Below are 13,740 nucleotides of genomic sequence, written 5' to 3'. Positions count from 1 at the left end.
TTATAGTTACTTGGCTGTGATGAAAGTAGCGCATCCACCATTTTTTTAAAATTGAGGACACGATACTTCCACCATGGGCATCGCACACAATATACTATTGCTTACAGCATACTCTATTCAGTGTCTACTTCGCTATTTTGAGACACATTTACACTTTGCTAATTGGACTGTGAACGTTGAAACGAAACTTTTGATTGTACATTCATTATTTCATCGCAGTTGAAACTAGAGAAGACCGTTTTTCCAGGAAAAATAGAACCCAAAAAACGTTTCTATCAATGATTTTTATTAAGCAATTTTACACTGAAGCCTCTTGTAGTCTGTACAGGAAGTAATTTTCTGCCGACGTACTGCGCATCCTATGCCTTGTCAAAAACTAACTTTTTAAACGTTACATATCACATTAAACGCTACAACTAAAAATAGACTTAAGGTATAAATAAACATTTACTAGATTAATAATAATATTATAACAAAACGCGAATACTAAGCCTAATATGCACACATGCGTCGTATATCTGCAATATAACAACAACGTACAAACAATAGATTTCGAAACACGCACAAGTGTATAATAATCAATGTTTTTGTCATGTTAATTTACCTCGTCGTATCTACAGAACATTACGGATTGTACAGACTCCAATGTGTTTATTAATTAAATTAAAAGTACAAAACGGCCGTTTCAATAAAACTGAAACGGCTTTTAATTCACCTAAATCGAGTACATGCGTCGCTGGTATTTGAGATTTCTTTTCGTTGAGGACATTTAGTTTTATTGCACTAAATTTATTTTCATATATATATATACATATATATATATACATACATATATATGGAATATTTGGAAATATTGGAGCAGTCATTTCAGGGGCATTTTGCTATGTAGAGAGCTTCGCATGTACTTTTTTACGAAGCAATATAAAAACGAAAGTTTGACATTAAAAAATACACGTACCCTAATTAAAGGTAAATTATCAGTCTACTACTGTTACTATATCATATATTATGACTTTGATAAAGACAGTATGCCTTTACACTATATACACGAAAGTAAATCATTTACAATACACGTTTGCATTGCAAAACAATTGTGTTCCTATTGGAAAAAAATAATCGAACTCATAGCGATTTTGTCTCAGCTTGTCGCGGATCATTTGTATTTGTTCCTTATAGGTCGAAGACCAATGATGAGTTGTACAACAGGGTACGTAACAAGAGATCGGGCCAAAAATACAACACGAGCGGTGCATACTATATAACAAGACACATCTAGTTGGAATGCTTTGAAAGTCTCTCTACAACACTAGTTAGTTTCTTGGATCCTTCCAGGGGGTTTCACTTGGTCGGGTAGGGGTTGATTACCGTGACGGCAGCTGCCTGCTGACTTGCTAACACAGCAGCTACAAGAAAATTACAATAAATATTAACTTTAATCTTTGAAGAGATGAGACAAAATATCATAAAATATACAGAGTATTTTGCGGCTAAACCATATGGTGCAGAAAAAAAAACAAACTATGCCACTGGATTTTTCAGGAAAAGCTCCAGATGTTTTTCATGAAATTTTCCAAAATCGTGCATGTAAGACTCTATATGACATTTTTTCCAAAGCGCTTTCTGTAAATATTTTGACAGATTTTATTTATTTCTTGCTATAAACCGGTTTTTACGAGTAGCTGCTACCGTTCCTACGTCAGTTGATAAGTCGATAATAACCGGTAATTCCGCACGGTAATAAAGCTGTCATGTTGGTTTTATTGCTGCGTCTAGTCATTAGATTGATTATGTGGGATGGTAGCAGAGTAAATAAAGGAGTGCAGGAGGAAATTCAGTGATAAAGCAAAAAAAGTAAGTAATAATAAAGTTGTTCTTTCCAGTTTAATAATGCACTTTGTGGAATTGACGTCACGCTCTATTCATTGCAGAATTGAGTCCTCAATTTCAAGAATTTTAGATATAAAATCCCATACAATGCAGTAGCGGCAGTGGTTTTACCAAATCATTTATTAATTTTTCTGAACTTGCAATAATATTGATTTTTCTGTAGAATACCCTCTTGAAATTCGCCTCAAGTACGCTCATGTTCATTCCCAAATCGTGCTTAATTCCTGTGCTTAATTTCAACAATCATTAAGAAAATCTCTGTCTTAAATTTTTATACATCGATCAAACTACTTACCACCATACGGTCCTGCTCCATAAATGGGATACCCCAATCCCACGTGGGTATGATGGTGTGTGTGCACATGCCTCTGTGGTGGCGGTGATCTCGAGTCCTTGTTATTATCCCCGGGTGTCTGTTTGCCGCTAGATGGAGTAGAATTTGATGCCTGCGTGGTGGGCGGCGGTGCACTAATCTGCGCTGGAGACTGGCCAGCAGGCGGCGCCTGATTCGTTGAGGGACTCGCATTAGCCGCAGACGTTTTAGGAGTGGGTGACTTGATCGCTCTCTCTTGGAGTTCATGAATCTTGTGCGAGGAATAGTATTGGGCGTGGTGCTGTAACATGTCCATCGCCTTGGAAGGAGGCTGTGCACGTGACAAGTCTTCGGGTGCGTGATAGCGGGGGATTTGTGGGTGCAAATAGGGGCTGCTACTATATCCGGGAACCATCAGCCCTCGGTACATGGGGTGACTAGGGTCAAAGGGCAAAGCGCCGTAGTGCGCCCCTTGCATATAACTTGGATGAATGTAGGCGTATTGTGAAGTAGGGGGTGGAGGAGGGCCTTGAGTTTCCATAGTGGGTTTGACCCCCTCTTGCTTCACTGGTTCCTTCTCTTTCTTCTCTTCCGTTTTAATTTCTTTGGACTTGACATTCGGACTTTGAGGTACTACCGGCTGTCAAAAAATTAGTGTTTACGTGTCTCACTAGTAAAAAAAATTAGAAGAAAAATGTCTTACCTTACTCAAACTTTGCTTATGGTCCACCGAACCCTGCTGCTGATGCTGTTGTTGCGTAGGTTGTTGTTGCAACTCCTTCCGTCTCTGTTGTTCATACAAATAATATCTCCGAGCCTCCTCCTCTCTCTCCCGATGATGTTGCGACTGTGCCGACTGTTGCACCGCCGCTTGTCGCTGATACATATACGAATTCATCTGATTCTTGATTTCTATACTCTCTTTAATGATCTGATGGGTATCATTCTGGTGCTGCTTCTCCTTGGAATTATTCGATTCGGTCTGTTTCGGTTTGCCACCGATAGGAACTGATTGAATATTAGTGGAAACGGATGCGGGTTGCTTGACTCGTTCCGTTTGCTGTTCAATGGGACTGGGGCTCTCTTTGACTCTGTCTTCTTTGTTGGTGTGTTTGTCTTCCTGTTGGGGCTGTTGCTGCTGCTGTAAAGAAACTCCCCCGTAGTTGGGAGGCTCCATGTTGTAAGCATACCCAGGCATGTATCCGTAAGGATAGTAGTGCTGTTGGAGCATCTTTTGAGGATAGTCGGGGGCATCTTTTTTGCTGGCGTCTTTATCACCGGATGCCTGGAAGGAGTAGATATGATGTTGAAATAAAATTCTCAAGTTAGTATACCACTATACCCGAAAATTTAAAATTAAATTAAATTTTTTCAAATTTAAGATTTATTTCTGGAAATTGTTGGTAAAAATTCACTTGCACTTACCTTTTCGGTCACTTTCTCCGATTCCTTGGCTTTACTGGTCGTCTCCATGGACTGTTGCGGCTGGTTAGGAACCACGTATTGGTGAGGCTGCGAAAAATACGGATACATCCCATATTGGCCCATATGGTTCAACCCTTGCCCTCCTTCAGTCTTTTTATCGCCACTTTTGCTTTTATCCACCTCTCCATCCATATTAACAGGCGCCCCATCATCGGAAATATCCGAATATGCAGGGCTCTGCACTTCATCTCTCCCACTCTGTTCCATTCCAAACACCATCCCTTCCGCAGGACTCATATGAGGACTATCATTGGGCGATTTTCTGTTCTTTTTCTTGAAATTCTGAGGTTTTTGAAGATTCGCCACGTTTTGAGTCTGTTGTTGAACTTTCTGTTTCTCAACTTCAGGCATTAAGGCGGAAGTGGGTTTCACTTTGAATTGGGTGAGTTTGGCGGTTTGCGTGGGTGATGGTGGAGAGATTTGCGCGTTAGAAGCATTGGGAGTGGGCACTATGATATTAGGGGGTTGCGTGAATTGCTGTGGAGACATATGTGCTTGCAGTTGATTGGCGAAAGATTGAGGTTGCAAAGTTTCCTGTTGGGATCCATTTAGCTCAGGGGACTGGACCACCGGGGCGCTAGATCGGCCCGAGATAGGCTGACTGGGGTTGGTTAAGGGGACAGTTTGGGACTTTGAAAAGACCCCACTGGGTTGCGCTGCAGCTGAGTATTCTTCGGGGGTGGTGGTAGTGGTACCAAACCGCAATATCGCCGGTTTGACCACTGCCTGAGGTTTCCCCGTTGGAGCGTCCACTGAGGGGGCAATAGGGGAACTGGGGATCGTAGGAGGAGCCTCCAAGACGGTCGGAGGGGTGGCAGGGGAGGGGGGAGTACTCGCGCATTCGGCATTATTCAGAAGAGAGGGAATCTCGGAAGAACTTCCGTCCTTTTTGGCTGGAGTCGTAAGACTGTCTTGGCTTTTATCCGGGGATTTGACTGGTGTCACTGGGCTGGGCGCTTCGATATTCGATTCATCGTTCTCGGACATCGATGTTACGTCTAAAACAATTTTGAAGAAAATTGAATTAAGAGATTATATTATAAATATAATGCCGCATATACAAGTAGGACTTATAAACAAAATTATATTTTAAAACTTACACACCTTTAGTGTCATCATCATCGGCCACCGATCCATGGGCGTGCGACTGATGGTATTTTAATCCATTGATATGCTTGTACTTTTTCGAGCAATTGGGCTCCGGACACTCAAGCAAAACGGGAGAAGGTGGGGGGCTACCGCAAGGAGCCGGAGCCACTACCACCGGTGTACTAGGGATAGGGGGGACCGAAACCTTGGCCTTTTTACCTCCGACGGGTGGGGTATCTTCCTCACTGGCTCGACCCTTCCTCTTGGTGTCCGGTCTGGGGGGTATAAAGGGTGTGGGGGAAGATGGGGCGTTGGCGGGGCCTGCCCCATTTGCTACCCCCCGTCTGCCACCTTTCACACCACCGCCATTACGCAGTTTACTATGGACCGAGGACCTGGTTTCTGTATAAAAAAAATTGATTTTGTAAACCAAAAATGTGTTTTTCCAGCTTTAATATCACTTAAAAATCTCGGAATTATGCAACTGAATTGAAAGTTTTACCTCGACCCTTAGGAGTTCGATTATCTAAGTCGCTGGTAGGCGAATCACAGAATCTGGGTGGGGCCCAGTCATGCCGCGTGCAGTCCAACAGGGTACCCACGTATGTTTTGCCCCTCCACGTTACGTTTACTACTAGTACACCTAAAGAAATAATTGTATCAAAAATGGCAATAAGTTATTAATGAAAAATCGTGCCTCCTTCAGTTTCGTGCCACACTATCCCCTCAAGGGTCACACTGGTTCCAGGTTCGCAGGGTCCTAAGCAGTCGGGTTCAGTAATAGTACCCACGCTAGTTCCTATGCACACGTCTGCAGTTTCCTGAAAAGAAAATTATATATTTTATCGTCCAATTTTTTTAAGATCGTCTAGAACTGAAAGTTTGAGAACAGTCAATGAAGTATTGAATTTCTCATGTTGCACTACGAAAGAAAAAAAATTTTAATTCAAGGAAATTTGTAAAAAATTGAATTCTTGAATTACGTACATAAGTTATATATTTTAAACAACTCGTCTTTGCAATCTGAGTTTGGAGAGAAGAACAGCGTCACACTGATAGGAAAATAAAACAAATAACTATGCAAGAACCATTCAAAGACAACCACATTCAACAATCAAAGAGAACTTGTATATTTAAGAAACTAAATATAAGTTGCGTTCACCATTTCGTCAATAAACATATTAATCGAGTTACTTTTACGCTTCTGAGTACGTAATGAAATAACCTTTATGCGTAGGCACTGAAATAAAGCCTTTGGCGTCCATTATTACGATTATTATCGTGGAGAATGCTGGTCATTTATCAGAGTTAGAGAAGTGCGGACGTGTTTATCATATTATTACTACGCTCATTTCGCGTAATATTTCACCTGTAAAAAGGACGTTGGCGCAAAGTAAATTATACTCAGACCGTACCAAACAATGCGTGTACACAGTACCATCGTAGATCATAATTACATACAATGGGAGCGAGGAACACGGCTCCGCGCTCCAGTAAACCTTTTAAATTGCCGACCGTTTAGATTATGGAGTTTTATTATTTGAATTAGCCGCCTCGTCTACCAGATATTAGGCCGAGTGGGATCGAATTAACTCCTTAGAAGCTAACGATAACGAGCAGTTGCTCAATCAATTACGAGTGCCACCAGGCACGATATCTAAAACCGCCTTAATGGGCGTAGTAATTGCTCAGACGGATGATAGTTTAGGAAGTAATTAGGTGAAGTAATTGTTTGAGCAAGGAAATCTCGTCTAATGCCACACATAGATGGCTGGCTGGCTATAAACCCATTAAAATCTCCGCGTTTTAATCGGAAGCTACGCATCGGACCGGAACGGCTCGAGGTGGCCCCATTGACATGGTCCCCACTGGGCCTAAGGGTCGTAAACCGAAAAAACAATCCCTCTCAAAGGTGAAAGCGAGATGAAATCTCCAACGTGCGATCAGAGATGCACCCTCCCGTTTCGGCTCGGAATCGCTGGGGTTGGGGTGGATAGAACGCCGGGGGGAGGGGGCGCCGGGTCACGTGACCGTGATCGATAATGCGGTCTGTCGAGGGCGGATCCGCATAAAGGGACGCCGGCGACCCTAGGGATGTGCCGCCCTACCGATCAAGGACAATGTTTGGCTTTAGATCGCGTAGTGTTGTGTTGTTATTCCAGGGTTGCAGAACAATTCTCAATGTTATGTCCAACCCTGTTATTACCATTTTGACAGCCAAATGTGTAATGTTATCTTAAAATGTCGATTCAGGCGCGCATATCTATCCGCGAAGAAATTAGGAAGCCGCACAAGAGGGTGGAAGCCGATTGAAATGACAGACAGGCAACCACCCCTGCATTTATGGCGTCCAATTTTAAATGGGGGGGGCGGCTTTAAGCCCTGTTCGCATACACCATAAACCCCGTTATTTGAACGTTTCATGTTTACTTTCTCGATTATTATCAACAGTAAAAGCCAATCGATTAACTCTTTTTTTCACTGTGTTCGAGTGGATAACGTTGACTCTGAAAATTTATTGGTGTACAGCAATTTACATTGTCCGTGGGATTAAAAAAAACTTGTTTGCATCGATGTTGCACAAGCAATTTTTATTAGGCACAAACAATTTGTGGATGTCAGAATAGTCGGAAAACTCTCTTAACTCCGGTGATACAATCTACAACCTGTCCCCAAGCCATGTGTCCCATCAATTTACATGTTTATCTTATATTTCTTTGTTCGAAAAGTCGACACGCATCCCTATCAATTCCGTAGCTTTACAACCTCACGCAAAACTCGTGTTTCCATAAGTTTAATAAGAAATTCGCGTGCGAAAACATGTAGCCGACGATTTATTGGTAAAAACAGAGCCGGCCTCAGGGTCTGGAGGCACACAATTGTGTGGGCCGGCTTTAATTTTCCCAACCTCCGATGCAAATGCCACGGCCTGGTGGGGTGCTTTTAAAGTTAAATTGACTTTAATTTGTCGTCTGGTTTAATTGAGTTTGCGGACGTTTCCGGGGCGGAAAACAAACTTGTCGCCGCCGTTGTATCCAGAGATGTTTTTGCGGTCGACCCTTAGGAGGCAGCCCTTAATCCGGAGACCGAGGACAGGGATTTAGACGAACGACGATTTGGATTTGGCGATTTGGGATCTAATGTAATGAGTTTACAGCTGGCCGGTGGAATTTTGAGAAGGAATTATGAAGGAGAGTGATAATATTCATGAATATCCCGAATTGGAGTGTCAAAATCGGTGAAAAAGACAGAGGAAAGCTCTCGATGTTAGCAGGACATTACAAATATTTAAAAAATAAAAGGACACGGCCTTAGAGGCTACTACCAAAATGTCCATAGATTTGTATAGGAGAGAATTCACACGGTGTTCTGCAATATTTATTAAGTCCTGCGAAACAAAGCAAACTAGAATGTGACGTTTTTACACTCATAAAATTACTGAATCACGCTACTACCATTGGCCCGCCCAATGATACCAAAAAAAACCATTTAAAATTAATTATAATAAGGTAATGGGTTAAACAAAGACACACCCATAATGAAAACCTGTGCAGGATTGCATAAAAATGATATATGTTAAAAACGCATGGTTTTTTAGAACAAATAGCTATTACGCAATTGAACTAACCTCTCTTGCTATTCTCAAGATCCCAATTATGATCTTTCAATTTAATTCTCCCTGTATAAAACCAATTAACAAATTCTTTCTTCAGAAGAACGGACATGAGCTCTCAGTATTCATCCAAATTACAGACTACATATATATCAGACAAAGATATACGAACACTTCCTATTTCGTACTTCTACGTCATACCTTTTGATTTAGAATTTCCGCAGACCACAATCAAACCTGTTTATACCACGATGTGAAGCTCAAAAGGGGATTTATCGCAAATCAAATATTTTTGCCTAATTTAAAACAATTTTTCACCAGTAATTGGGCAATTTTTATTGAAAAAATAAATATTTTCGTGTCCTATTTGATAACACATGACTGGTAATAGAGCTCCACAGGGCGCTAGTGATAAATACCAAATGATGCACAGTGCTGGCAATTTGTAACAAATTGAGACAAAACTGATTTAATTTTTTAAATAAAAGTTATTTTTTTATTTTTTTATTAAAATTTACTTTTTACTTATAATTGCCTAACTGGAGGATTTTTTTATGGCTGGTTTATGGCGTAAATTAGGATAAATATGGATCAATTTGCATTCAATATATTGCCATCTCATTTCACTCGCAATCGCCCCGGTTAGAGATAAATGATATTATTCTCTGCACAAATTTTGTTATCAGAATAAGTTAATTGTTCCATAACTTTGACCCTGATTGCCTTTCATAGGAGAATTTGTTTGCATGTCACTTCTCTCTCCCTCGCTCTAATACTTCTCCCTAGATTTGAACATTTCCGAACTGGACAACAATGCCTCTCTATTGCCTCAAAATCAATTCCAAAAACTGACATATCAAATCTGTTTAAACTCGCCTCTGACTTGACTTATTCAAAAAAGAAAGCGCCCGGGGAGATATAATTAAATCAACCGCAAAAAGGGAAATGTTCCCTGACACGTGACATGGGCCCGACTCCTTCGGGAAAAAAACATCTCCGTTTAACGTTTTTATTTCTGTTTCTGCACAAATAAGAATCTATTAAAATGCGAGACTTTCGTGTAGCAGGCGACCTCAAAAACAAAGTTTTTAACTACTTCGGATTTCTCAATCCCCTCCCCATTTCCCCGTCGTTTCTTCTCCCTCAGGCAACGTCTAAACAACCCAACGTTCCGGCGGGGTCCCTGCTTAATTATACAGCCACGTAATAATGGAGTGGCTCGGTTAATTTAATTAGCCAGGGTGAATTACGTCGGCATGGAGCGCAGGGGATGACGATAATCGCGCAACGGCGACTCTTGATGCGCCGATAATGCCGAACTAATTAAGATTAGAGGATATGCCGCATGCCGGCAAATTGTTCCTCTTTGCCGGAGGATGTTGATTAAACTTATTTTCGTTGCCTCCAATCGGATTAAATGGCAAATATCCGTCGAATGTTATTAAATTGATATTGTCCCCTTAAGCAGTCGGACCGATACAAGCAATGACTCAACGGCGCATACAATCAACGATATACACCGACACTGTTGCAAGACATCACTTTTTGCACCAAATTTGCCACTTTTTCCGATAGTCCTGCCTGGTCAATTTGTAGCTTTTATAGCAGATTTGTCGTTTAGTCGGTACACACCAAACTGCTTCAAACACGCCTCAAATACCCCGACTTATCTCTGGAGATTCGTCAAAATCTAAGATGCCTCAATCGGTTCAGATCTGCCTATTAATTACCTTTAGTGGCATTAATCTTTGCCTCAAGTCACAAGGTGGATATTCTCGGGCCGACCCTGTAAATTACATTGTTGGGCTCGGTATTGCCTCGTCTTATATCTGATACATCTGCAGCAGTGAATTTCATTGTATATTATCGTGTAAGTGTATGAATTTGGAGCTGATAGCATCTGGGGAATTATAACTGCATTGAGAGCAACTAAGATTACTGTTGTAGTTGTGTGTTGGTGTTACAAGATGTTAAAACTACACCCTGTACATTCAAAACTACAGATTTGCGGACGTTATTTTGACACTAACTCATAAACATCCTGTACATTCCGCAGCCCGCATTCGGGGGGCACTAGATTCGTTTTTTGCATGTTGCCACAGTTGCCAAAGTGCTGCGATGGATGGTTCATGTCGACGTACCGCATTTTTATATCGTTTCGAATTCTCCGAAACTTATATTCCTTCGCAACCGGCATGCACTAGCCTCCACAAAATCACCTCAAGCAACACGAAGCATATGAATAGAATAAATAATATGAATTAACATGAGTCAATATCAGGCGGGTTGAGCTAACCCGAATGAGGTACGCTCAAGCAACTTCTGAGTTGCACGAAATAGTTAGAACGTTTTCAAAGAAATTTTACGGAGGATTTACGGTAGCAATTGTGGATGTACAAGGGAAAATTCCTCCTGCTACCAAGCCGTGTTTTTCATTGATAATGCCAAGACCAACAAATACCCGGCTAGCAATTCCATCAATCCACTTTTGCTTTATCCGTAAAAGCCATATTGTTGACATTGTTTCCTGTTTGCGGATAAAGCTTTTAGATAAAACGAGCTTACCGACGTAAAACGTAAATGCGAAAGAAGCGACGAGCAGGATAGCAGCCGCTTCGGTTCATTAAAGTTTAACAAAGTTTAAATGGGCTAACCGAGGAAGGACGAGGCACATATCGGTCGCACAAATTAGCCTCCGTCTTGTTTTATTCACAACCTCTCTCGCCATTTAAAAACCTCACACACGCCCATTATACCAAAGGGTAAACAACACTGTTTATCCCTTTGTGTAGACATAATCGACTTCATAAAAACAAATTTAACCCCGCACGGTGGCGAAATCAATTTGGCCTGAACATCTGCGATTGGCAGTTGCAACTTCTCTCGTTATTACTTCACTGAAGAGTGTTAGAGGGGCTGCGACCCTCGTCTCCCAGACCCCAGACAGGGTGGAATCAATATGGGCCATCGTTTTGGAGGGACGGATTTTAACGCTCGCACACGTTTCTGCATCGTGTTATTTGGGGTTACAAAGGACATAAATTACTGGTGACGTGTCCTCGTACACGGAATCGCCCCCATTTCGTCCGGCACGCACAAGTAAACCAATTAACGACTGCACAAATTGTTCAAAGAAGAAATCCCTGAACTTATCTCTTTCCCACCGAATTTAATCCGGATCTAGCAGATGCGCCTCCCGAATTCATTACTCGGATGTCTGGATGGAAAAAGGGGCTTCAAATGTTCTGTAATACTGGCAACGGGAAGATTAATGGTGTGAAAAGAAAAAAGGAGAATTTCGTATTATGGGGAGGTTGTTGAATACGATATTGGAGCACATTGTTGCGTTCAAATCACAAAAATTGACGTATTTCACTTATTTTTTAAGAGCTCGTATTTCGAAAACGCTCTCGCTGATTTTCATGAGCAAAAAACTCCTAAAAGTCCGTCTCCTTTAGTATTTACGGTGAACGTTCATACTGAAAAAAAATGACTCGATGCCACACAGTTTTAAGGAAAATCCCATGCAAAAAGTGTTACATTTCAACCCACTTACAAGATATAGGGTAATTAATTAAAAAATCGCAACTTTTCGAAAACACTTTATATCATTTTTAATCGTCGAAAAAACAAAAAGCCGACAAATATGTCTCGAGATACTGACCAAATCCACTAAATGGCATTACAATCACAGTTCTAGCCGTAAATAACTGTACCATTATCGTAAAAGGCAGTGTGTTGAAAATGAAAAATTTTACCCTGTACGCCACTGAGAAAAAAAATTTAAGACAAGTGTCCATCAATATCTCTAATACGAACGAACTTTCCGAGTTCTTTTTATCCATGAAAAAAACGTCGTTTCCAAACTACAAGGTCTCAGAAATGATCGAAAACTGTGCTGTTTCCACTACTATTGTGAACAGTTTAGTAGCCGGAAATCTGCTCCCAAAACAATCGAATACATAGTAAACATACGCCAGTCCCGAGTCTCGTTACAAATGATTACGTTTCCTCTTCTAAGCGCCGTTTTCGCCTTTGTAACGATCCTCTAAAACTTTTAAGGCCGATTTTCTCTCCCACATGCGGTTCCTGCCGCCGCCCCTTTGAACTGATTTAATGAGTCTCTTGCCCTGAGCTGCTTACGACGTCTGAAGACTACTTCACGTTTCCCAATTTAGCACTAAGTTTATGGCAGTTTCTCCTCGAGGAAAAGAGCAGGTGGATGCTTAATTGTTGAACAGGAATAAAATTTGTGGAATGTATAATAATTTCTGCAAGATAAATGAGGGAAAATAGCTCTTTTTGACTCCCTATGTTTGCTTAATATAGGGTTTCGGATGTTATCAGCGCAGATGGGGACGTGAGGGGTTTTGCAGGAGGGTGTGTGCGAGTTTAAATGATTCATCCTAGGAGAAACAATACGATACACTCATCTAATCTATTTATGTGGACGCAGGTGCCATCTGTCGATTTTTAAATACAATTATTTGAAAGAGCTGTCGCAACTGTCAATTTTTGAACTTCAAAATTCAGCAATTTAAGCAAAATCTATTCATCCTTATAGCAACGCTGTCAACCCAAAATGTAATTCCGTAATGTCAAACTCGGGCGAATGTCACCATCGGCCACTGCCCCGTGTCTAAGGCAAGATATACAAACACCTTATTGAAGAATTGAAAGGAATAAGCTTGGAACGAAATGCCATCTAAATGACCTTTTGGGGATACATTACCCATCCCATAAGGCCAAAAATCTCCATAAAAAAAACCCTAATAAAAATGTTTTCATTTGATTTTTTATTCAAATTACAAAGCTGCGAAAACTCGACTTACATTTTAATAACTAGAAGGCTAAAACAAATCTTAGAACCCCCTTTCTTGCAATAAAAAATTGTTTTATATTACTGTAATTTCGTTTCTGTTAAAGTTAAACCTCCATCTTTAAAAACAAATGCTAGGCGAAGTGTTGCCACATCTCTAGTTCAGCAAAGATTTTGATTTTAACAAGGTAATTCATTTTTTTGGCCTTCAGATTTTGAACCTTTGAAATTTTATGAGTGATTATATGAACCAGAATCGGTTAAATCGAGATATTTTGAAAACGAATTAATGTAATTTTTGGAAACATTAGGAGCTGTATTATCAAATAAAACAGAAGGATATTTTGATAATTTTTTAAAATCTATGTTCAAAAACATAATGCTAGCACAGTGTTGCCATTTCCTCGGTTAAATAAAAGTTATCGAATTTCCAGTTTTTTTTAAACGTATTGTAAATATATTTTTTTACTTAAAAACGTAAGGTTTCTTCTATTCGGCAACATTGCCTATCAAAATTTTGACCTAAACTTTTAA

The 13,740-nt window shown here is 40.5% G+C and overlaps 3 protein-coding genes across 4 annotated transcripts in view; 1 reads left to right on the top strand and 2 right to left on the bottom strand.

The window, feature by feature from the left end:
• Positions 1 to 8,905, bottom strand: part of MED8 (mediator complex subunit 8) — a 32,285-nt gene extending 23,380 nt beyond the window's left edge. The window contains exon 1 of the mRNA XM_066406928.1: positions 8,896 to 8,905. The gene's annotated coding sequence lies outside the window, so the exon portion shown is untranslated. The remainder of the gene's footprint in view (positions 1 to 8,895) is intronic.
• The window catches only part of sbb (scribbler), a 49,311-nt gene continuing 35,840 nt past the window's right edge, over positions 270 to 13,740 (bottom strand). Inside the window, exons 8-14 of the mRNA XM_066406893.1 lie at positions 5,472 to 5,595; positions 5,277 to 5,417; positions 4,790 to 5,176; positions 3,626 to 4,683; positions 2,904 to 3,485; positions 2,183 to 2,840; positions 270 to 1,403 (exon numbers count right to left, since the gene is read on the bottom strand). Coding sequence (XP_066262990.1) covers positions 1,339 to 1,403; positions 2,183 to 2,840; positions 2,904 to 3,485; positions 3,626 to 4,683; positions 4,790 to 5,176; positions 5,277 to 5,417; positions 5,472 to 5,595 — 3,015 coding nt within the window. The 3' untranslated portion in view covers positions 270 to 1,338. The remainder of the gene's footprint in view (positions 1,404 to 2,182; positions 2,841 to 2,903; positions 3,486 to 3,625; positions 4,684 to 4,789; positions 5,177 to 5,276; positions 5,418 to 5,471; positions 5,596 to 13,740) is intronic.
• Positions 12,594 to 13,740, top strand: part of LOC136420134 (pyroglutamyl-peptidase 1) — a 63,613-nt gene continuing 62,466 nt past the window's right edge. For both annotated transcript variants that reach the window (XM_066406930.1, XM_066406931.1), the window contains exon 1: positions 12,594 to 12,605. The gene's annotated coding sequence lies outside the window, so the exon portion shown is untranslated. The remainder of the gene's footprint in view (positions 12,606 to 13,740) is intronic.

The sequence above is a fragment of the Euwallacea similis genome, chromosome 3, assembly GCF_039881205.1.
Source record: "Euwallacea similis isolate ESF13 chromosome 3, ESF131.1, whole genome shotgun sequence".
In the NCBI taxonomy this organism is placed as follows: domain Eukaryota; kingdom Metazoa; phylum Arthropoda; class Insecta; order Coleoptera; family Curculionidae; genus Euwallacea; species Euwallacea similis.
Note: the sequence above shows the minus strand (reverse complement) of the source record. Positions and strands in the feature narration are given on the sequence as shown.